A 23,923-nucleotide genomic window follows, 5' to 3' on the forward strand; every position below is an offset into this window, starting at 1 on the left:
TTTCACATCAGAGCCCAGGATTAGGGTTAGTTGGCGTCCTAATCCTGTAGAGTCAAGGTGGACATTGAAGCCCATCCATGTTTCACGTTTACCCCAAAGCCTTCCCTGTGAGCTCAGCCTCATGAGGTATCTGCAGGCTCCATTAGCACCCAGAGGTGTCACTTAAACTTGTGTCCTTCAGTTGACCTGATATTCCTCGGGGGCAGGAAGTCGTTCTCTCCATGGGCTTTAACCCTTTGGACTGAAAAGACAGGAAGGACAGTGATATAATCCAGGGGTTCTGTGCTAAGTTGAAAAACACACATTTTGAGCCAAAGAGTCTACCACTCTGTTGCCATAGTTTATTATTTCAAAGCATTAAGATAAAAATCACAGTGATTTTAAGTCTTAGCCTCGAGCAGTGTCCTTCTGAGAATGTGAAACCACTTTGTGTTTTGTCTTGAAACAATTTCTCGTGCTTACAGTGAGTTGGTTTGCAGTTTCTTTCCCAGTCCGTCAAATGTTCACGGAGGCATCCAGTTTTCCACACTAACAGATATTTGGACTCGGAGGGGTTAGCTGTACGTGATGCTTTTGCTTCTTAAGCACATATCACAGAGAATTTGGGAATCTCAGCGCAGCCAGTGTTTTTTGGTACTGTGTGCTGTGCCACGTACTGCAACGCATTTAAAAACATGAATGCGACTACTCTCCTTCCAGCAAATACTTTGTTACCAAGTTATCTTTAGCTGGATGTTCGTACAGTTTGGGGGTCATAAGATGTAGACAAACAGCCCTGACATTGACTGTATGCTTTGAGGTTTTCACCATAATAAAATGTTACTATTTTGACTCAGTTTTCATTGAGTGAGATTCTTAAACACTTTGGTTTATAATAATAATAATAATAATAATAATATACCAAAGTAATAATAACTAAAAGGCGCACTTAACAACTGAGCAGGAAACGTCTCATTTGTGACCAAACCTTAAATATGTGATAAGCAGAGCATCTTTTTCACTTTGTGTCCTGCAGCAAAGGATGATGGGAGCATAGCAGTCGCCTTGGGTTACACAGCACACCTGGTCCTCATGATCTCATGCTTCCTGCAGATCCCTCTTAGGTATCCGGTGATCCACAAGGGTTCACGCTCTTCTATCAAGGACACCATCACTGACAGACTCACTGAGAAAGAGAGAGAGTAAGTACCCTTTACAAACACACCTAATATTAGCAAAAACCTGAAATATCCACATCACAAATGCTGAGCTCTCTTTCTTACTGTACGATCTGTACATATAGTATACAGCACTGCGCAAAAGTCTCGAGCCACTCCTCACGTCTTTGTATTTTTCTAGTGTAATTTATTTAAAATATGCAAACGTGCAAAGAAATCCATATAAAGCAAAAACAGAATTTGTACAATTCTAACGAGGTTGGGAGTCAACATTTGGCACGAGCACGTTTATTCGGCTGCAGTGAAACTGAGGAAATCCAATTCTCTCAAAAAACAAGGAAAATAAAATTTGTTAGAGGAAACATGCGAACCAGACACGGGGAAGAAGTGGTGGATAATTCAGTGAGCTGACTGACAGCACGCAGACAAAATATAGACTGAGCAAGGTGAACTCAATCAGACAGTAACAAGGGCGAGACGAGAACAAAAGGAGGAAGTCAAAAGGCAGGAAGACACACATGGGAATGATCTCCAAAATAATACAGAAAGAAAGAGAGACCAATAACAAAGTCGCACAGACAGGGCGATCAACGAAGACACAGAAAAAGGAAAAACAGCAAAGTTACAGCAGAACAGCGACAGTGATGTTTGGGACATTTCTTCTTATTCCAACGTTGCCCTTTTATGAACGAGATCAGCTCAGCAGATGGATGAAAATAAGCCATCTGTTTCTCATGGAGGGTCCTTCAAATAAATTGCTTCTCTCTGCAAAGTCAGAATCATCACATTATCATATGCATCCAGACTTTAAAGAAAGCAGTTGATGTAAATTGCCGTGAATAAAACAGAGGGAATAAAGTCTGACTTTCTTCTCTCAAGAAGAATGAATGTTGTTTACTTTGTGAATATGTAAATGTACAGATTTAAACTGTGACACTCTGATAAATGAAGCGCTTTTACTGTGAAATCCACCATTTAGACTTTACTGCAGTTTGAGCAGAGTCCATGCCTCCCATTGCAGATGAGACTGGCTGTTAAATTTACTCTGTTGCAAACAAACTCTTTTTGTGTTGTGCTCCTGGACGGGAAAAATATTTATGCTTTTTGCCATCTAAAACTGTGCAAATCATTCTTTTCTTTCTTTCCTTTCCTTTTGCCGCTGCTGCACAAGCACTGGTTATTTGTTCTGTCTCTTTTACTTATCTCAGTTTTAGTTTCTACAAAATTAAATTATCTCTTTCAAAAAGTTTATTTACTCTATTTCAGCTTATATTTGTTTTGTGTCCAAACATTCTGCCTTGTTCACGTCCAAACCGTCTTCTACAAACATGTCCCTGCATGTTTTCAGCTAAAATTAGTCTTGTTTGGTTAGTATTTCTTTACTCCAACACCAGTAGATTTTTTTGACTGTGCGGTCGGTGCTGGTCTCTAACTCAACAAAAGCCTTTAACATTTGTAACATTTCAACATTGTTAACAAGAATGTTTTATTGGAAAAACATCACAACGTTCCAAAGTATTGTTTAAAGTGATTGTCACCACCATTGGAACCAGCTGCATCACACTTTCAGCAGTCTCCTCAAACCTACGGAGCCACAATGAATACGTGGAAGTTTTATTAAAGTTGGTAAATTACCAGCCTTGAGGCTTTAGATTTCCTACAGATGATAAATTCAACTTTCCACGCGGTAGTATCCATGGATTTGTTACCAAGTTTTTACAGTTGTTACAGCTTTGAGGTGGCTGTAGCCCAGGAGGTAGAGCAGGTTATCTACAAATAGGAAGGTTGGTAGTTCAATCCCTGAGTGTTCCCTTTCTGTGTGGGATACTAACCCTTATGCAACCATCTGACTGTGAATGTCTGCAAATGATGGATAGAAGATCTGCAGATATCTTAAGCCAAAGTTTCTGCGTCTCAGGTGGAAAGTGTTGGATCAGTGAATCCTGCTGCAGACCTCATTGCTTGAGTCTTTGGCCTTAATGTTAGCATGCATCACTGTAACAGTGCATGCAGCATGTAGAGTATGTGACAGAGAATAAGGAACCACAATCGTCACCTTTATTTACTGAATCGACTGGTTTGTGTGCTGAATCTAGCCCGATCGTGTTGCACAGCGGTTTGTGTGGACCTGTGCTTCTTAGCTGTGTTTGACTAAAACAGCGTTTTGGGGTTTTTTTTTCGTCCACCCCCCGAGTTGAGTTTGAATTTCTCAAACACAACACAGATTTGGTAGTCATGAGCTCCACACGAGTGCATCAGTGCACAATCACACACAGACCACACAGTAGCGTCAGTAGGCCGTTTTGACGGCTGTGTTGGCTTCTTGATTCAGACGTGCGTCCAAATCTGAAATACTGTTCTGATTTGGAAATGACTGCTGAACAAAAACCTCAGTATGGATACTTGTTGTTTCACGTTAACACATGCATAGCTGGTCGGTGAAGAAAGCGCCTGAGTCGTCCCTCGAAGTTGTTTTGTTTTGCCTATGGTAGCAACTGGGTTTACTCAGGTGTTCACAGGGAACAGACTGTAAATCACACAGCAGCCTTTCACAGTCATACCCTACGGTTGTAACCACTTTGCTTCCTACCTTCGCCACATTGTATCTTTTTTTTTTTTTTTACATTTCTTTTTGTTCAGTCACGATGTTGACACAGAGCGTGACAAATGATAAACTGATCTGGGGGTTTGCCAGGACCCTTTGTGTTAGTCAGGAAGCACAGAGGAGCAGCAACGGCTAATGTGATGAAATTATTATTTGTGTGTGTTATGCTCTTGTAACTATGCATCAAGTCAGAAAAATAATGTAAAAAATGAGAAACAAAAAACCCCTCTCTGTTATGATAATTGCACACTCGGGACACACGCGCTCAGGAATGTACATACGTACTGACATTCCACACGAAGGCCTTCCAATACGTGACCGGCGTGGAGCGAGATTTGGCTGTAGTGCTGCTGATGGCCGTGGATGTCGCACTTTATTATAGAGTATGATGAAGTCCACAGTCTTGCTTATGCTCATCAGCTCTTTACCTGTTGCCTCCTGGTTGATATCGGTGGAATATTTCAGTCAATGATCAGATGTTTGTTGTTTCTGGATTAATTTTGATGCCATCATTTTGTCTCGTGTTGCGATGCTGAACAGAGGCACTGTGGGAGAATTCATTGAAATACTCATCTGCAATAATTTTGCAGGAAAGCACCTATAAATTATTACTGCTTTTGCATTAAGCATTGCCCGTGCCTTTCAGTCACACAACGTGAATGGCTCAGTCGCTGTTATGTAGTTGACTGCAAATGAATACACATGGCCGCCAAAAATACTGGCTTTGTTTTGTCTTTACATGTCTGCAGTGGAGGCACGCGTGTGGAGCTGATGTCGCTGAGCACTGCCTCTTTCACATCCACATGTCACATAAAAAGAGGAAAGCATTGTGTGGAGCCGAAACAATTCAGTGGCTTAACACGTCAAGACAATAGAGAGACTCCCTGTGAGTTGCGTTACTCGTTTCCAGTCCTACCAAGCGTGTTTACACCAGCATCCGTCAACAACCTGTGGCGTCCATGGATATCGCAAAGACACAACAGTCCAACTTTGCTCTTTACCGCGTGGGGCCATGCACTCCAGCAAACCCCACCCCCTGCACACGTTAATGACTGCTGAGGCCCCAGTGGGCTGCAGACATACAACAAAATGATGTGTGGGGAGATGGAAAGCACCCAGCCGGGCTCTGAAAGTTTACAAAAAAGGGGCAATTAAAGTGTCGGAAAAGGCCGGCTAGTGGTGATAAGTTAGGTGGTGTGCGATCAGCTTCAGGATTAGCAAAGCCACTTTTAATAGCGTGCACATAGACACTTGGAGGTGTCTTGGTTGCACCTTCTGCTGTTAAATGATAATTGCACTTACTTGGCTTTCCCTAAACGGCTAGTTTTACTATGTGAGCCATGTTTGTAGTTCTCATCTCAGTCTCAACATCTTCATTCATTCTCTACTGCAGCATATTATAACTAGTGTGAGTCCAGATTACAGATATACTCTGTTAGCAGAAAATCCTGCTCCTTAAGCCGTTAAGAGCGACGGCCGGAGCTGAGCAAGAACATTTTTCTATTGTCGCTGTTAATTTAAATGTTACAAGAAGCAGAGCTTTAGTTTGGTGAGAGAAGAATCTGAAAATATTTTACCTTGTGAGTTTGTTACCTCATTCTTTTCCTCCTGTGGGTTAAAACAACAATAGTTTTATTACAAAGACCAAAATATTTTAGTCCAAGAAAATCAGACGAGGCCTCTGTTGCTCTGAACTGTGTTAAACTCCAACACTGGGCAAAGGCCAGAGTTTGAATCTGGCCCCGCAACAGTGTTTGAAAGCAGGGTGTGGAATATGACTGGACTGTTTAACGACAAGTACAATTTGACCTTTTCAGGGATCGCTGTCCTCTGGGTCAGAGATGTTCTCAAAAATTGTTGGACTTTTAACATGTTGCACCCACATTTGGACTCGTGTTGAGCACAGTTCCAGAGTTGCTGATTGCGAGGGGGAGAAGGAGGGAGATGTGATCCAGATGTCCCGCATTTGATTGAGACCAGAGCCTGGCCATTAAAAAAACACGAACTGAGTCATATAGTTGTTCAACCAAAGCACTGGAGCGCATCAGCTTTTTTCTTTTAAACTATCGCTGGTTAGAGAAAAGTTGATGTAAGTGGGATTTACGCATCGCTGCTCGCTTCAAATTTAAAAGACAGAGCTGCTGCCAGGGAAGGGATACCAGCTGAAGACGAGAGGAACCTGCGAACACCAAGAAAAGCGGTCATTGTTCCAGGCCTCCAGCGGTTTCATGCCTCTTAACATGGACTATGTGAAGAGGAGAAGAGTGGGAATAACCCCCCCGCTGCTCTGCCTGCCTGAAGCTGCACAGCAGTGACAAGACAAAGCAGTGTGAGGCTAAACACCCGGTTTACAGGGTGACCTACGTTACTGGGAAGCATGCACGCCCACGAGAGGAGAGTAACTTTTTATTGTTCCATTTAAGTTGTTTCAGGATCAGTAAATAAGTTAAAAGAGCAGTTCACCCAAACGATTTAATAAAAAGGAAAACAGTATGCACCCCTGGTGGCTATTTTGCAAATGGAGTGGTTTCATTTTCTCCTGCACTTAAGCTCATTCAGTGCAGATGAAGAGAATGACAGTTAGTCCTCCTCTAGATTCTCACTACAGTTTAAATGTGTTGGAGATTTCGTGCATTTTAAATTGCTTGTGTTGTTTTCCAGGATGAAACGAGTGTCCTGTCCAGTATAAAACGACACTGGGCTCCACAGTGACAGAAACAAGTAAACACATTCTCTTGGTATTATAGAATAAATGTTGTGGTTTCGCTGGTGTGATACGCACATGTTCTGTAGTGGTTCGGTTGCATAGTTGCTGTGTTCTTCATACGAGAGATGAATGAGGCGATCAACTGGGAAGCCATGAGGGCTTAAATCAAATTTGAGAATGGCTCATTATTTAGGTACGTACGTCAACTACAAAGGCACCCGAGGACTGGACAGAGTGTTTACTTGTCTTCTGAGGTTTTCTGTCATATCGCTCAAGGCCAAAGGCAGGATTGGTATGTTTTTAATGGCTCTGAAGAAGTCAGTGAGGCTCCTCTAGGTTGACAGCTGAGTTGCGTAAGCAGCCCTTCATCTTGGTGTCCTGCTGCTGTGAAGCCTATACAAGCACTTTTTATCCATTCTTCATTAAAAAGTTAATAAAAAGCATCTGTGCTGCATGTGTGATAGTTTTTTGTTTTTGCCACACGTCTGCAGAGATGCTCGTCTGTCTGATGGAGCTGCCACAGTGCTGGGAAGTTCGATAAAGTGCAAGTGGTGTTCATCGTCATACACGATATAACATTTTGGACTGGTGCGATGGTCAGCTCCCCTTGAGAAAACAAGGGAGCTGAAGAAGACAGAAGGAAACGGGGAAAGAGGAGTGTGTGGGGGTTGGGTGCCGGGGTCAGCAGACCCCTGGATATTCTTAAGAGCCGTGATGAAAACCCAGTGTGACAGAGCAAGCAGCCACCACATCACTCAGGAGACGCCTTAACGGCGTTGACCAAGATGGTGAAATGGTTATGCCGGGGTCTTAAGTGCAGCAGTGGTCATTAAAATAGCATTCAGTGACAGATGCTCAGTGTAATCATTTCTCAGATATTGGAAATTACAGCTCCCGGTGATTTATAGAGTAACCGCTGCCATCAGATCTTTAACAGTTGCAAGGCAGGTGTAGGTTGTTTTTCTTTTTTTTCTTTTTAAAGCAAGTCCAAATGATTTATGGTCCCCTGGCATTTGAAATTGCACATTAAAGACATTGTGAAACTTACAAGCAGCCCACACCACCATTTAAATACCGGCCAAGCCTCGGCTCCGGCATGTGAGCCAGATCTGTTGTTTTGCACATTTGGAGTATTAATTAGAATGTCTAAACAGGCAAGCCAACACATGTGGACACTTCAGCCAGTGTATACATTTCAGCGGGTCAGTCAGTCAGTCACTAGGAGCCTTCCCACCATATTCTCATGAACCGCGCTAAAGCTACGCTCGACCACCCACCTGCATAGCTGTGTCTTCCTTATGTTCCTCCGTTTCATCCAGTGGACTCGGAAGGGGAGTGAGAGCAGTCGTGTACCAGAAAATGCTTAAATATACAGACTTTGTAGGTTTGCCCTGTGACCTTGTGGCCCCAGTTCTCTAATTGGCTGCTTTTAATGCTTTTAACAAGGTGTCTATAGAGACATCGCAATTTTGACAGAAAGAAAACAGAGCTCAGATGGACTCGGTGCCCTCTATTTTAGCTTTGTTATTGTTGTAAAATCTCCAGAAGTCAATGGTTGTTTTAAACAGGCTTGTACATCTTTGTGCTGCAGGAACATTTCCTCACTGCGCAAATCGCCCACAAATGTGGTCGTTTAACTATAAAAAACGTCATGTGCTGCTGACACCTGCTAGCAGGCCCCAGAGTACAGTACAGGCAGACGGTGCAGAGACACTGGTCGTGCATCAACCACAGATGAAAGCATTATAAGTCAGCCTGCTATTAAAAGATCCCTGAACAGAAATAAAAGGCAGGACAAAGAGTGAGTTTAAAAAGAAATGGACAGGAAGAGAGAGAGCAGCGAGCCTTCCTTTGCTTCATCCCATCGTTGTAACTACGTGTTTATTGGTTGTTTCCTTCATTTAACAAGAGTCCCAGCTTTATATTTGAAGGCTGTCTGTGGATAAAGGCTGTCTAGACCCTGCAGTTAAAACGCTGGCAGGCTGGGGGCATTCATATAAAACCCGGGGACTTTCCTGTAAGATACTGCTTTTGTCTTTTTACAATGTCGTGGCTCCACACTTATTAATTACATATTTTCAGGTCTACACCCAGAGCCAGCACTTGCACATTAACTATGCTGTGGTTGGGATGCTCTTTAGATGAGAAGGAAAGAGAAGTGCATTTTATTTTTTTTATTTTTTTGCAGGGGGAAGAAATGTGACAGATTTACGTCTGCCCTCAAATCACTGTTATTCTTTGTCATCTTTTTTTTTTTTTGTCTGTCCGGTGCATCCAGAGTTGAATATTAGCTAAATGAAAGCAGATTTCATGTTTCAGTAATCAGTCTTTTGAATGCACCCTTAAGTGAGTGGGCGTGTTGATTACGGCGCCTGTCGTTTTCAGTTTGCTGTGTTAGTTTCATAGACGTGACCCTTCAGCGGCGCTTCCGCCGAGGGGAGCGGGAGAGGGATGTGCTGACGGAAGAAACTGCCTGATCAAGGAAAGTGAAGAAATGTGCGGAGGCCTTCTGGGAAAGAGATGATTTGATTTGATTTGATTTGATTTACATGTAAAACACAATTAAACAAAAGAACCACGTACATTGTTTAGTGCAGAGGACTGTTTCAGTTTATGTTGCCGGATGAGTGATTAAAAACGGCGTCCGGCCTCCTCATACTCGTATGTCTCTCGCAGACACGTCATTTAGATTTTTCCTGCTGTAGCAGAGATAATGGCAATGGCAGTCTGTTCTCAAGGGCTGTTATTTCATACAGCGATTTCCTTTTTACTCTGGAACGAAACACAGCAAATAAGAACAAACCATTGAACGCTGGTGTTTGTTTGATTTCTCAAGTCATCCACACTTAACGGGTTCTTTGTTTGCCCGACCACTCCACCGGCTTTTATTAAACTGTGCTCGCCGCTCTTTGTGTACTCTCGCTGACGGACAAACAAACGGCATTAATTAAAAGTGCTCTCTAGCTGAAGTTCTCCTTCAGCGCCTCCTCCCCTCGACTCGATCCTCCCCGCCGCTGCGGTGTAATAATATATTTGGCGTTACTGGACGTCCCCGTGAGGAATTCCTGGTGTTTGGTGAACCAGAGTCTCTCTGCAGTGTGATTTCAGACACAGCGGACAGCAGTCATTAATCACCGCACTGTACAGGAGTGTGCGTGGTGCGTTTGTGTGTGTTGAAGGTAGCTTTGTTTCCCTTTCAGTCATGCTCATCAGCAAACAAATCCTATCTGTTTTTGGGGAAGTGATGTTGGCTCTGCCAGCAGTGCACAGGGAATGCCTGTTGTGCTGTTCTTCCTCTCCCTGTTAGTTATTTCCGAATGCTGAGATATGACCTCTGGCGTGTCGCCTTCTCCGCGGGGCCTTGGCTGCATGTCGGCGATACGGAGGTCTAACGAGCGACGGGCTGTGTGGCCCTCGGGCTACACCGGCACTTTTTCTTTGCCAGACTTTTGCAGCAACATCCTGTTAAATTTCATTTTCGGGGCTGCAAAGATCTCCATGTGTTCGAGGTTTACTTCTCAACCTTCCCGGATCTGCAGTGCGATGCGTGAGTGAGGAGGTGTTTACAGTGAACCCTGCAGTCAGAATGTTGTCTGACATGTCCAGACAGCCGCAGATATGATGTAAAGCAAACTTTCAGGATGTGGATAAAAGCCAAATAAAAGAGAGAGAGCTGTTAAAAATCCCTTAGTTCTGTATGTTCTTCTTATCGAGAGGAAATGCTAAAACACAAATGTCATACAGTGAAATCTGGACGTATAATATCCTATAAGCTGCAGAGTTTCTGCTGTATTTTTCTACTTTATTCCTGCACAGGATTAAGATCACCTCTGACCTCCCTGTGGCACACACACGGGAATACTATCCAATAGATGAGAAGCAATTAGTCACAGTGAGTGTGTATTGTAGGTTTTTTAATTCTTTTACTTTTCCACCTTATTCTTTTAGTAAAGAAAAACATTTACACCTCAAGTGAAATTTCTAAAGCACAAGCTTTATTCATTTTTATCTTTACAACCTTGTTTATATTTGACTTGGCCTCTTATCAGCTCAACATGTAACATCTCAACTCTGCTGATGAATGTCATGAGCCATAAAACGCTAAAACTCCAAAGTTCACTCATATTTCCTCCCACGTTGCTTCAGCGTTTGGGTGAGAGGTTAAGAGCAGACTTGGGGTTAGGTTCCTCCAAAGGTAAAGGTGAAGAATTTTGAAGGGCTCTTCAGATAAAGCTCTGATATGAATGTAGTCCCTGAAAGTATTCACAGGTTTGAGTATGTGTGTGTTTGCTCAGAGTAAATCCCTGCTTATTCTGTGGAGCTCGTTTCTCATCACGCTGAAGCCTCCTCAGTGGGAGATCAGGAGGCATAAGCACTTAATGACTGAAAGGGATGAGTCCGGCCTTAACATCCCCAACCGTATCTCTGCATGTCAGCGTATTCACCTCACTACCCCACGCCAGCACCCAAGGGCATCTCCCGGATCTCCTTCATGAGCATTCCCTGCATGTCCTACCTAAGCCATGCGACTGGCGCCGATAGGACTTTCCCACCATGCTGAAAAGAAAATTTGTTCCTGTTCAGGGGCGGATAAACACGTTGTTTGGACGCCTCTGCTGTTTGATATTTCAGTTTAGCGCCGTACGGAGGTGGCATCTGTGGGAAGGGATCATAGACTCAGACTTCGATTCCTGAGCAATCTGCAAGTATCACCCAATGTAAACACTGCCGGCTACATTATCGGACACTTTCAACAATGCGAGTCAAATCGTTCCTGTGGCGAAGCCAGAGAGAACGAGGTAGATGGAAGTGTAGTATATTTTGATGTGTAATATGGATATAATGTAGCCGGCTTGCAGACGTTCTCTGACTGGATCACAAACAGTAAAATCCTCTTTAAGTGTTTCTTTTTCTTCTGCATTTCACAGATTCCCTTTGTACCCCAGAGGAGAGCGGTTTCATTTTGAATATGGCGTCTACTTACTCAACAAGAACATCGCCCAGGTAATCCATTGCATGCACACGCGCTAAACATGTTTGACGACATTTTAGACTTGAAAACTTATTTAAAAATCATACTAATTTGTAACTGTAAGTTGTCCTGCAGTTTCTAAAAGTTGCTAGTACCGAGTGCAGCGTCTCGTCCATTAACCTCCTAAGACCCGAACTCTTCCACGGCAGCAATTTTAATTTCTCTTTGATATTTCGGCACATTGGGGCCCGATGAATGTAAAAACAAAGAATTACCAGATTTTATTTTTGTTTTTAAGAAAAATAAGAGCGACATATGAGGATATTCGTTTAAAATTTTGATAGAACAGTAGCAGGATAATGTCCTCGTAAGTGGATATCAGGCCCTTGTAGAGCAAAATTGAGTATTTTGGTCTAAATAAGCCAAAATGTGATGTCCACATATGTGGACGCAGGTCCTAGGAGGTTAAGTTTCACAATACGGCGTTCAGTGTGTCGAGACCTGCTGTTGACATACAGGTGTTAATACATTTACACTCTGCCATCACTATAAAGGATGATGATATTATATCGGTCTCATGTCGTCAAATTGTCTCATGAAAACAACAAAACCATTGTGTATTAATCCATTGCAACACCTGCAGACTTCCCCAGTCTGTGTGTTGCTCCAGGAACATCTGGTTGGTCATTAAAAAGCTTGATTGTTATTAATGGAGGTGTTAGTCATAAAGAAATTCCTGAAACAGCTGTAAAAGCCTTTTAGTCAGGCTTAATTTAAATATTAGTAAGTGCTGAATTATTGCAATCTATGTGGACTAATGTGGAATGAAGTTTTTACGCCCTTGATGTAAAAGTAATGAATGATGCTGTTAGTCAGTTGAAGAGACAGACATGCAAAGCTCACAACACTCATCGACTCATTAACACTTTTAAATTAGCGCCAATTTACAAGTGTTAATCTGTGATCGTTACCTCTGCCAAGGAAGTTATGTAATGGATTCAGTTTGTGTTTGTTAGCAGGGTTACTCAAAGTTATGGATGATTTGCATGGAAATTTTACCAGATGTGCAATTTTGGAATCGAGCTGCGTGTAGATCCAGGAATAATTTATAATTCCAGGATAGGATGAAACTGGTTTTTGATGTCATATCTCACATGTCAAATTGGACGTTGTGTAAAAGTAAAAACAGAATGAGATGAGTTGCTAATCTCATAAACCCATATTTGATTACCAGTCGAACATGGAAAACATTTCAGATGTTTTTAACTATTAGCTCATTTTAAATTTAGTGGCAGCAGCAGTAGGGCTGTTCGATATAACCATATATATCGGATGACGATATAAAAACGTCTACCGTTTCATTTTACGCTATCGTTTGTTTCGTGGTGTCGCAAAATAAACTGTTTACAGCAATATTTTTTCATTATTTTGATGGTCACTGTAGTGGGTATATTCATTTATTAAAGTTCTCTCTTTCTCTTATATTTAATAGAACCTGTTTTTATGCGTTGTCGTTAGCAACAGCGACGGTAAAACCTTCGCGTGTCCGCTTGTTTATGTTCCACATAAACCTTTCACAATAAAGCTCAAGATCCTGTTGAGACTTTTCAAAATAAACTGAATCACGTGAAAGAGCAGATTATTTACGGATGAGAAGTAAAAAAGAGCCGCCAGGTGCTAAAAAATAAAGCTTAGACTCAAACGTTAGAACAGGCTTTTCCCCGCAGCACGCCGTGTAATAAATACTCACAAAGAAAACGGCGCCGTTACAACTTATGTCTAAAAATGTATCGTTTCATGCATCGGTTACAACACTCGACTCCAGCTACACGACACCCAGCTGGAAACACTTCACGCAAGTTGAGCTGCCCGAGATTCACAGAATTTACAGAAAATATTAAATTTGTGATTTATATCGTTATCGGACGATAGCTGTTTTATATCGGGATATGAGATTCTGGTCGTATCGCACAGCCCTAGCAGCAGGTCTCAAATTTGGGATGGAAAATAAGAGCCACTGAAAACAAACAGCTGAAAGAACATTTTGCAACGAATTGGTTGAATTTGCAGCAGCTCAGTAACAAGATTTGCTATAAAGAGCATCTTACAGAGGCGGTTTTTCAATAATCAGAGGTTCATTATTTTGCAGTACAAAGTAATATTTTGAGGACTTTGAATATCATCATCTATTTTTGTTTGATGATCTGAAACATGCAAGTGTGGAAAAAACAGCTTAAATCTTTATATGTGACTGTATATACTTAATAGCAGGAACAATTTATTTTTGGATTTGGTCTTTTCATGTGATCTGTTGAACTCTTGACCCGTCTCGGTTTATTGAAGTACGTTTAATGTGTTGACCTTAGTTACGCCCTCCAGTTATCCTCGAGTCATTTGGCACCGACTTTTAACAGTTTGCGTTCCACTCCCTGTTTTCCTCCTCGTTCGGCCGAGGATGACGGAGCTCTCCACCTCTTAACTGGGCCACTCGCTCTAACAGGTGGCTCACTTCAGAACGCGGCGCACTGGGAGGTTTCAGTGTTAATGCTACACCACGAGCTTCTAGCCAGCAATAAAATCTGCCATCTTTCCAACAGCATCCAAGAATAAGAAAATAAGTGAGATAAGAAAACATTTTAGACGGCAAAAGAAAATAAGTGCTGTCTAAAACCACTAAATGGAATTCACTGGTTTTACCGTGTCATGTAGCTAAATGATGATTTGTGTCTCATGATTTCAGAAGGGAAGCTATTATTCACGTTAATAGCAGAATGCACATGCCAAACTAATCCAGCACTCATTCCATCACTGCTTGTCAGTCTAAGCGATCTCTTGTCAAAGGTGAAATATTTGCTGGGCTGAGGTTTGTATTTTTCTCTGGATTTTACTGTTTTGTAATAACTGTCAGGGCTAAACACAGATGCACATGTTCGAGCACTCACATATGTGCACAGTCATGCATTCACACTCGCAAAGCCTTGGAAAAGTTTGCAGTAAAGCTCAGATGAACATATACAAGTATGCAAGTTTGTGTGCAGGATGTCTTATGTTCTGGTGTTGTATCGTAGGTGGATTCAAATTGACTGGAAGATCATTTGGTGTGCAATCATCTCAGTTTAGTTTTTTTATCAGAGCCACACATCAGCTTTGTTTCACCAGGCTCAACCACATAGTGACATCAGATGCAGCACAGCATGCTCTCTCCTGCTGAAAGTTTAATTTGCCCACTGATTGAAGGCACATGCAAGGATGGCTTGGCTGCAGGAGAAATATTCCTAATCGAAATCAGCTTATCCGTAATGCAGATATTGTCAAGTAATATTGTTGAATTTGTCGGTTCAAAATGTGGCAGTGATTCATAGAGAGGTCTTTTTGGGATTTCAAGAGTAAAGCATATTCTTTAGACACATTCCTTTTGTAATGATGAAACTGGCCTTATATATGGTGCTTCAAAGGAATCTGGTCCACTGCAGAGGAACAATGAGTTCCAGACAGCTGGACGTCCTCACCAGTGTCCATGAAACCAATGCAGAAAGATTCAAATTAAAGGTTTGAATCCAGATGGAAGCCTTCAGCTACAGCACAGGTGGGTACATGTGCAGAGTGCACGATAACTTTGTAAAAAGAATCTGTGGAATGATGAATTAATAAAAAGGCGGCACGCCTGCTATTTGCCGATATGCAATGCTCACAAAGCCTCATCTGTGCAGTAACAGAATTCGCTACACAATAAGTGTAAGCCTTGCATGTAGATTCCCAAGTTCTCTTTGCTGCTGTGGCCTCTTGTTTAGGAGAGATCCAAACACTTTGTCTTTGCTTTGTTGACCTTGAGAAATGTGCCTCTAGCAGCTCAGAGGAGCGTTACTATTTTTACAGGATAAAATTTCAGCTTTCGTTCAAAGCACTTCCTTATACATTCCATGTGTGCGTCTCCACATTATGGATGAGTTATCAGCTTGACTCCAGAGCAGTATGGTTGTGCCACATGAGTAGTCCAGCTCGATGCTGCGATTGTTTAAAACCTGAAAAAACTGAAGAAGTGGTAAACATGTCACAGTCAATAAAATGCAACGCTCCACAAACGGAGCTTCTTCCTCCCAGTTTGGCTGATTTCTGAACTCCACATTAAGCCGTTCACTTCTCTGAATGTAAGTGTAGCCAAGTACAGGATAGGGTAGGGGAAATTAAAGTAAGATGGAGAGAATGGGCCAATAGCTAGATTCGCAGGAGGGATAAAGGGAGTTGCGTGGAGAAGAATGACTGGAGCCACAGGTAAAGTTGCTATGAATTGTATTAAACTATTTAGCAACAATTTAACAGCATTTTATGAACAGGAATGAAAACAAAATAAAATACAGTGACAGCAATAATAATAACAGTCAGAATCCTATCTGAGCTCAGATATGTCAGTCTTGCCGGCTTAATAGTCAGTGTTCAGTCAAGTCAAATCCAACAGGTCAAAAGTTTGTGTGGTTCGGTTCGGTTCAAAGGGAAAGGCTCGCCATCTTCCTCGTCAGGAAGAGATCCAGGTCTCACGATCCCATAAAAAAAACCTAGCCTGTAAACAACAGGACTATTACTAATTCAGTTCACACTCTAATGATATACATGGCCATATGTAAATAATGTAAGTGCTATAACAAAACAAGCACAAAACATTAATTCTAATTTCTAACTATAGTCTATACAGTGCATCTTAATCATGAATGCAATCTTTAAATCACAATCAGCTTATTCTATCGTCAAGGTGCACATTTCTATCAGAAATCAGAAATAAACCATAAACTATGGTAGATTATTTTTTTACAGTATTGCCTTTTAACTGAATTACAGGAGCATTGCTTTACACTGCATAGCAATGAAGCAATATATTATTTACACTCAATGTACAGAATAAAATTACCAAAAGAATATACAAAAACCCACAGGCTGTAGTTTTACAGTATGTGGTAACGTATCAGCACAGTAAGAATACACACGGACATCTATCCAGTGCCGCTCGAGCATCAAATGTAACAAAATAAAGTAGATTCATGACCTTTAAGATCAACATTAACTTATTCCATCATCTAATTTTAGTGCATTTAATATTCAACAAGTAATACTAGAACATCATCAGCACACAAGCTGAGTGCTCAAAATGGCTGAACTCAGTGAGAAACCCCGTGTGTTCTCCCACAGTGAAAACGTGGTCAGCTACAGCTATGAGCATTAGGCTAGTTAGCTTTTCAATTAGCCTGATTCGCCCAGTCCCAGTTTAACTCACCAGCACACTTCTAATTAGAGCTGGGCGATAGAACGATAACGATATCTATCGCGATATAACTTTTACTCGATAGAGAAATTAAGCTATCGCGATAGACCTCGCCGCTCTTGTCCTCTTTAAAAAAAAAAAAAAAAAAGTCGGCCGATCCAAATTAAGTAGCGCAGAGCCGAACCAATCACAGCCGCAGCTTCATGTCGCGTGACTTGTTACGTACAGCACAAGTGCCAAGCCGCACGTGTGTTTGTTTGGGAAGCAGCCAGCGGGTAATGGAGGAAATGAGTGTGCCGACTAGAAAAATCAACCGAGCGTGACCGAAGAGAAAACAGATGATGGTTCCAATGCCGGAGAGATTGTCGAACGGAAGAGCCATAGAAGTTCCGTAGTGTGAAGGTATTTCGGCTATTTCAAGTCTGACTAAAAACAGAGTAGCGTGCACTGTAAATTGTGCCGAAAGCAAGTCTGGAAATACAATAAACTGGTGCATGCGTCACACTGTGCGCCACGTTGTTTCGGTGAAATGAATTTCTACAATACTGTTACTGTTAATTCTACTCTCTGCAGTGTTTAAATGCTTACATGTACACACAGTTACTGTCCCTCCACACATACGACTCGGTTCTGCTTCTATGCCCCAGCTTTGTTTACTTTTTCCCACCGAGGCTTCTAGACTTCTGATTGGCCAACATTTCTGCACGGTTAGGAATCTAGCGCCACCTGCTGCTTTGGCATGTTCATAGCAGCGTTTTCCTTCATTTCTACCTTTATGTGTGGACGGGATTATTTTTTAAAACGAAAACGGAAAATCTCCGTTTTCAAAAATACCCGTGTACGTGTGGACGTAGCCTCGGTCTCTGACTGGAAGCGCTAATTCGTCATTCGGCTTTTGTCAGACTAAAGTAACTGTTAAAACTGTTTGAAAAGCTCAGCTATACAACAAGGAGAGATTGAGAATTTCCTTTTAGTTCTCAGTTTATTTGATATTGACAAAAGTTAGTCAGTTTTGTCTGTTCTTCTGTAAAACAAACTAAGATTTATTTTTAGAATTAATATTTTGTTTCTAAGTGGAATTGACAATTTAGTCTGTTTCGTTTGTTCTATTTTGAAACTTAAACGCTTTAGCGGCTGCCTTTTGTGTAGTTTGCAATATTTGCCTTTATTTATCTGAAAAAGTCTCATGTTCCTTAAGTACATCTACCCTGTTGAACTTATTATGGGAAATAAATATTTAAAAACAAGCTGCTGATTATTTCACATTTTACTTGTGAGCAACGGCACATTTAAATCTTACAAATATAGTTATTTGGCTGATATCGTGATAGATATCGTTATCGCCTGAAATGAAAAAAACATATCGTGATATGAAAAAATCTCATATCGCCCAGCTCTACTTCTAATGTTCAACTCTCAGAGAGGATCTTGTCCACTTCATCCGCTCCCGCGCAGATCTACGACATTGAAATCGGGCCATTATATTCCCTGTTAACTTCTTGTTAGCTTTTTAGCTTCAAGGTTAGCTTAACAGCTTCTGACTCACCGCGATGGTTTCAAGGTCCGAAATGTTCACAATAAATCAGGTCCGTTTCTCCAAGGTCCATGCAGATCTCCGGTATGGATATTTGCTCAATTTATCAAGTTAATAGTTATTTTCCAGCGAAAAGCTTGGCGGTGAAAATCAGTGATGGTCTCGTGCACCTCCGTCTCTCTCTGTGTCTGAGCACGTGACGGTACAGAGCAGGGGAAGGCGGGGCTTGTTCCTTCCTAACCAGTAGGGGTGTTAAATATACTCTTTGGGTTTTATTCTTATATTTATAGTATTTATCTTTTATTATTGATTTATTTTTGATCAACTCAGTGATTAACAGAGTAATGATAAATCCCAATTAACAATAACATGTTGTAGTGCATTACTGAGTCGTGTAAACTCACTGGGTTACATAAGCTATCAGTTTTGTGGTCTCGCATCACAAAATTTCAGGGTTTAGGACTTAATCCCGGGAAATGCAGGCTTAACTCGTATGTAATGTCTCCTTTAAATCTAATTAGAAGTCATTAACTGTGATTGTCAAGCACTTTATCAGCTGGCTGACTTTGACTTTTTACTTTTACTGCTCTATGTTTCCTGTCGAGGTTCTTATTGGGGCTTTTACTGGGAAATGGCTCATTTATTGACCCTACACTTTAAGCTGTGGTTTTCTCTGGCTAATATTATTTTCAAACAGATGGCTTTTCTAGTTGCAGCAGAGAGTCATTATTGAGATTGTGGTTTTTAAATTTTTCTTTGTGTCTTTGGAGGCCTCCTTGTTTTGAATCAGCCACGTTAAGCAGTCATGCACAGCTTGTCCAAAGTCTGGCTTTGCAGACAAGCAGAGGTCTGGTTTCACAGCAGGCCCGACTGAAGGTCTGATTGGCTGCTTTGGTGGTGACTGGACGCTGGGTGGGATACATTAGCTGTCCGTCTACTATTAAATTGCCTTGTGCGGCCGTGTTTGAAAGTGATACCGTCGAAGCTGGCCAAGGATCTGTGCCGTAGCGGGGCGACCCTTCTTTGATGTGGCAGAGGGGAACGTTTGCTCCTATTGGGATGGAGAAGATGCACTGAGCATCCTGGACGTCAGCTGATAACAGGCTCCTGTGCTGCTCGTTCAGCTTAATTTGTTTGAGGATAAGAAGTTTAAAAACAAAAGGCTTTGAGGAATGTTCGGGCTAAAGTCCAGCTATTCTCCCCAATTCCCTCTTTTATTTCTTGTGTAATCAGAAAATATTGCAAAATTTGCAACGCTTGAGTGAGTCACAAATGTTTGTTTGGAAACTTTGCCTTTTTTGTTAACATGTATGTTTTCTTTTATTCCAAACTGAGCCGATCCCCAAACCTCAGCGTTTGGAGAGGATGTGAGAAGAGTTTTTCTCTCTTTGCTTGGCTGTTACATGAATGAATTACATGAGTTTTTTTAATAGTATGTAAGTGGGCCTGATGTATCCATCTACAGGGAGGCATAAGTGTTAAAGTCTGCCTCTCATCTATACACAGAAAAACCCACCGAGTTAGGGTGGCTGAGTGGAGCGGCTTATTGTCATGTGCTGCGTTTCCAGATTGCCAGCTTTATCCACCATGCTCTGTTTTTGGGAAACAGGCATGTGGGGCTTATTAGATGACAACTGATGCTACACGAAGGAGCCATGCTTTCAACAGGAAGAGGTCAACACAACAGCTAGTTCTCAGACTCAGTGCTTGGTATATCATATTTTGTGGGCCTCAGGCACAGGAAACCAAGTATTGGGATTTAAAACACTTTAAATCTGTTGCAGCCCAAGCAGGTCACCCCGGGGTTCACCTTTATTTCTGTCTACAGGAGAAAGTCGCTTGTATTCTTCCACCTGCCAAGTCTCTGGGCAATTTCACACCATGGTCTAAAGGCAGAGTGCCATAGCGGTGGTCTGGGGCATACGTCAGAGCGCCTGCTGTCATTAAGAGCGGCAACTGTGGCTCCATAAAACACAGCTATGACTCATGGGGGAGCCTACTGCATTTAGTGGTTAGTGGAGGTGGCAGCAAGCGCAACACGAGCTGGTTGGCTGGAGGTATTCTTGGTGCAGCTCCTTTGGAAAGGTTGTTTAAAATTACAGCAGTATACAAGAGTTGGTGTTTACAGTTGGATGATGGGAACGAGGCTCACAGGAAGCTGATTCTGCTTCATTCATATATGCTGTCACCTAGTGTGAGTTCCTTAACTTTGGATAAATAGTGAAATGGGAGATTTAATACTAAATATATTCTAAAAACATGTCAAACTAATTTTCAAAGTTAAGGATTATGAACATAAATCAGAGCATACAGTGTTGCGGTTGTGTTGTATGGTCACTCAGCCCCTAATAGTGAAATTTATATTTTGCTTATCTCAACCATCCACAGCGAGCGTGTTTGGATAAAATACAACAGGGGAAATTGTCCTTTTTCCCTCACAGACGCCGCTGAAACCAAAGTTAGTCAGAAGTCTGACAGATTTGTAAATAAAATGTGAGCTGGCAGGAAACTGGTCTCGTTTTGCCATCCTAAAAAAGAACATGGAAACGTTACTGTGTCTCTTCAGCTTATGGTGAGGTGTGCGCAGGGAAACCCTTTGACCTGATCGGCTCTTTTGTTCATTGTTGCTCTTCTCTCATTCATCTCTGTTCAGTTCCCATGCTCCAGTCCAAGCTTTAGACCCTCCATCTCTTTGCCTCTGTGACAGAGTTTTTGACCCCAAGTCACAAGAGATGGGACAAAATCTTGGCATAGCTCATGTGATTGTGCTTCGATAAAAACCATATGACCCACTCAAAGACACGCAGAAAGTGAGCATTGCACAGCTCCCTTCCACCTCATAACTCCCCTCCACCTCAGACTGAGTTGTCACGATGGTTAAAATTCTCCATGGGAAACTATCTCCAGCTATTACCTTATTTTCTTTAGTATTGCACATGTTGGAGATGGTACAGGTCGATGGCTGACCGGGTTTTCCCTTTAAAGAAACAATGGGTGGACCGTATTTGCTCACGAACTCAGTTTTTCCATAGTTGACATTCCTCCGAACAGTTTTGTGTTTACTCCGTCTGCCAGAGGTATTCAGAGGTGGTGGTATACAATGACTGATTGTTTAGTAGTCACATGTAAATGATCAAAATGTGTGTTCTTGCTGCCCACTTTTATGTTTGTGTGTATGTATAGTGTAAATGCAGGGATTCTAATTTCAGTTTTTTGCCACATCTTGCAACATCTCCTCATTCTTAAACTGAATAAAGTAGCAGTGGAACCCAGATCCCGAGCTTACTTTGAGGCTTTCACGTTTATAAAGAAAAACAAAGAAAAACAGACAACGTTTGGCAGCGATTTATCTTTCAGTTTCCGAGGCACTGCTTACACAAGAAAAGTCCTCCTGTATCCGGCCTTATCTGCAGTATTTATCCTTTTTTTTTCGCCTCTGCACAGCTCAGATTCCCTTGAATGAGAGCAGAAACTGGATCTTCAGCCTGTTTCTCCAAAGGCTCTTTCTGAGAATTTGGAAGCGTTTTAGACGAAACTATTCTGTTTCCCTCAGAAATCCGTTGGTGTTTCTCTCCTCATCCAGCTATGACTTTGCGGTTTATGACTCACTTTTTGGTGCGTACCAGAGAACATTCCCAAAAGCAAAAAGAAATCTAGGAAGAGAAACGGCCGATTACATCTGCACTGTCGCCCCCTCCACCCAAAACAACAGCGATCATTCTCCGGTCCGGCTGCCTCAGTGCAGACCTCATCTCAACAAAAAGAGCCCTCGATGTTCAGCAATCGTAACGCAGCCCACTGTATGCTGTTTGTTTACCTGAACCCTGGACCGCGGCTCTCCAGGCTCTGCCACCATTTTTACTCTGGAACAGACGGAGCCTGGAAGTAATCAGACCATTTCAACTGCCGGCTGCCACTCATTGTCTTCATCATTCCATAACGGCCACATCCGCTTTCTATTTCAAAGGCATTAATATGATACAACAGATAATGGGCAGGACAGGCACCGGAGTACACAGCTCTAAATCAATCGCGTATCCGTCACTTTCACCTTAACAGGAAAGAAGAAATGAGGTACTAGGTGACGTTCTGTTTTAGGCCATAAACGTGCCTGTTCTCCTCCAGGCTGGTGAGCAAGAGCTTGAAACGCTAAGCTTTGAGCATCATCTCCCACGTGGCCACATGCTATACAAATGTTGGATAATCATCCGCTCGTATCTAATAGAGGAGAAGTTATTGAGCCAAAGTTTAACAATGTGTTATGCATTTAAAGGCCATTAAGGTGCCACTTTTAACAACATGTCTTTACTTCACTTCATTATTCTACTTTGTTTATCACATTTCAAGTGAGAAATTCTTGCTGGCAGCTTATAAGCAGGTTCAGTTGAGAGCTGCATAGATTGTATAATGAAATTGCCGACAGGCCGAGCTGAAGCGAAAAGGTTGAGTCTGTAACCTGCACTGCTCCGTGATCTCATTTGGATTGTGCTTTGTATGTGTTGGACAGATAATATATGAATTATAACAAGAACAGGGTGTTTGCAATTTTGTGTGAAACTGCAGATTGTAGTTAAATTGTTGCGCTTTCATGTTGTGTCAGACAGAAACAACTTTGGATTATTGGAGCGACTGCCTGTGTTGGGTTTTATTTTTATTTTTTGGGCACATTTAATTTGTATTATGATAAAAAATCATTACTCACCCTCCTAGTTGAATGACTCGGATTACTTAGAAAACATTTGATTAGCATTAATCCATCAAGGTAATCGATATATTGATCGAACACTCGTAGGAGTAAGGTGTAACACATCGTCTGAATGTTTCACCTTCTGAATTGAAAGCATTTGAATAAAATGAAGTTAATGATGTGGGAAGAGTCCAAAGGTCACATGAAAGGTTTCTAACCAAACTTTAACTTTTTGTCTGTTACATTTATGTGCGCGTGTTCCTGCATGTCTGTAAAAAGGAAGCAGCTATATTCACGGCTGCCGTCTTGGACCAAACTGAACGGATGTTTTGCCGCATGAATTGGGAGCTGCTAGCGGTCTATCTGCAGGAGATGTGAAACTTGATCATCTCACTGCTACAGAACCGGAAGAACAGCTACTGAGAAATTACACCAGTTCTTCTGATGTTTGGAGTAGAGGCTGTGGGGGAAGCTCCTTTGTGGATTAGTTGTTCTGCGTTTCTCTGGAAAGCCATATTCAAGCTATCCATTAACCAACGCCAGACTTTAATGTACACCCCTCTTTGCCCTTGGGTTTTCGTAGCCTTACTGTGTGGTCCCTATTTTCCATCACAAACTTTTGTTGTTAGCTACAGCTTGCATCCACTGCCACTTATTGGCCAGAGAGAGTTGTTGGCGGGACCCTTTTTACAACCCAAAGTGGGAGCACCCGTTTCTATAAACAGATATTTACCATATCCTGCTGTGCCACGGAGATTGCGATAGTTTGGCTGTGGCGTTTGACGTTCTGCTCTCAGATACCGTTTCTGGGAATTGATAGATGCTCCAGAGCTGACCAGGACAATGAAGAAAGCCACCTTTGTAGTCTGTCAGCTCTAACTTGCCTCGAGATTTACAAGCAGGTCTCAGACCACATTTCTAAGTGTATGTCACTGTTCTGCGGTTTCCACTTATGGGCGTGTGTACGTAGCGAGGCTGTCACTGCACAGCGATTATGCCTGAGCTCT

At 42.0% G+C, this 23,923-nt stretch overlaps 1 protein-coding gene across 1 annotated transcript in view; it reads left to right on the plus strand.

Moving 5' to 3' along the window:
- The window catches only part of uvrag (UV radiation resistance associated gene), a 98,524-nt gene that overhangs the window by 35,603 nt on the left and 38,998 nt on the right, over nucleotides 1-23,923 (plus strand). The window contains exons 12-13 of the mRNA XM_085364265.1: nucleotides 1,016-1,181; nucleotides 11,398-11,473. Coding sequence (XP_085220391.1) covers nucleotides 1,016-1,181; nucleotides 11,398-11,473 — 242 coding nt within the window. The remainder of the gene's footprint in view (nucleotides 1-1,015; nucleotides 1,182-11,397; nucleotides 11,474-23,923) is intronic.

The sequence above is a fragment of the Diplotaxodon limnothrissa genome, linkage group LG10, assembly GCF_057381915.1.
Source record: "Diplotaxodon limnothrissa isolate DT_005_m linkage group LG10, D_limnothrissa_male_GT1.1, whole genome shotgun sequence".
Taxonomy (NCBI): domain Eukaryota; kingdom Metazoa; phylum Chordata; class Actinopteri; order Cichliformes; family Cichlidae; genus Diplotaxodon; species Diplotaxodon limnothrissa.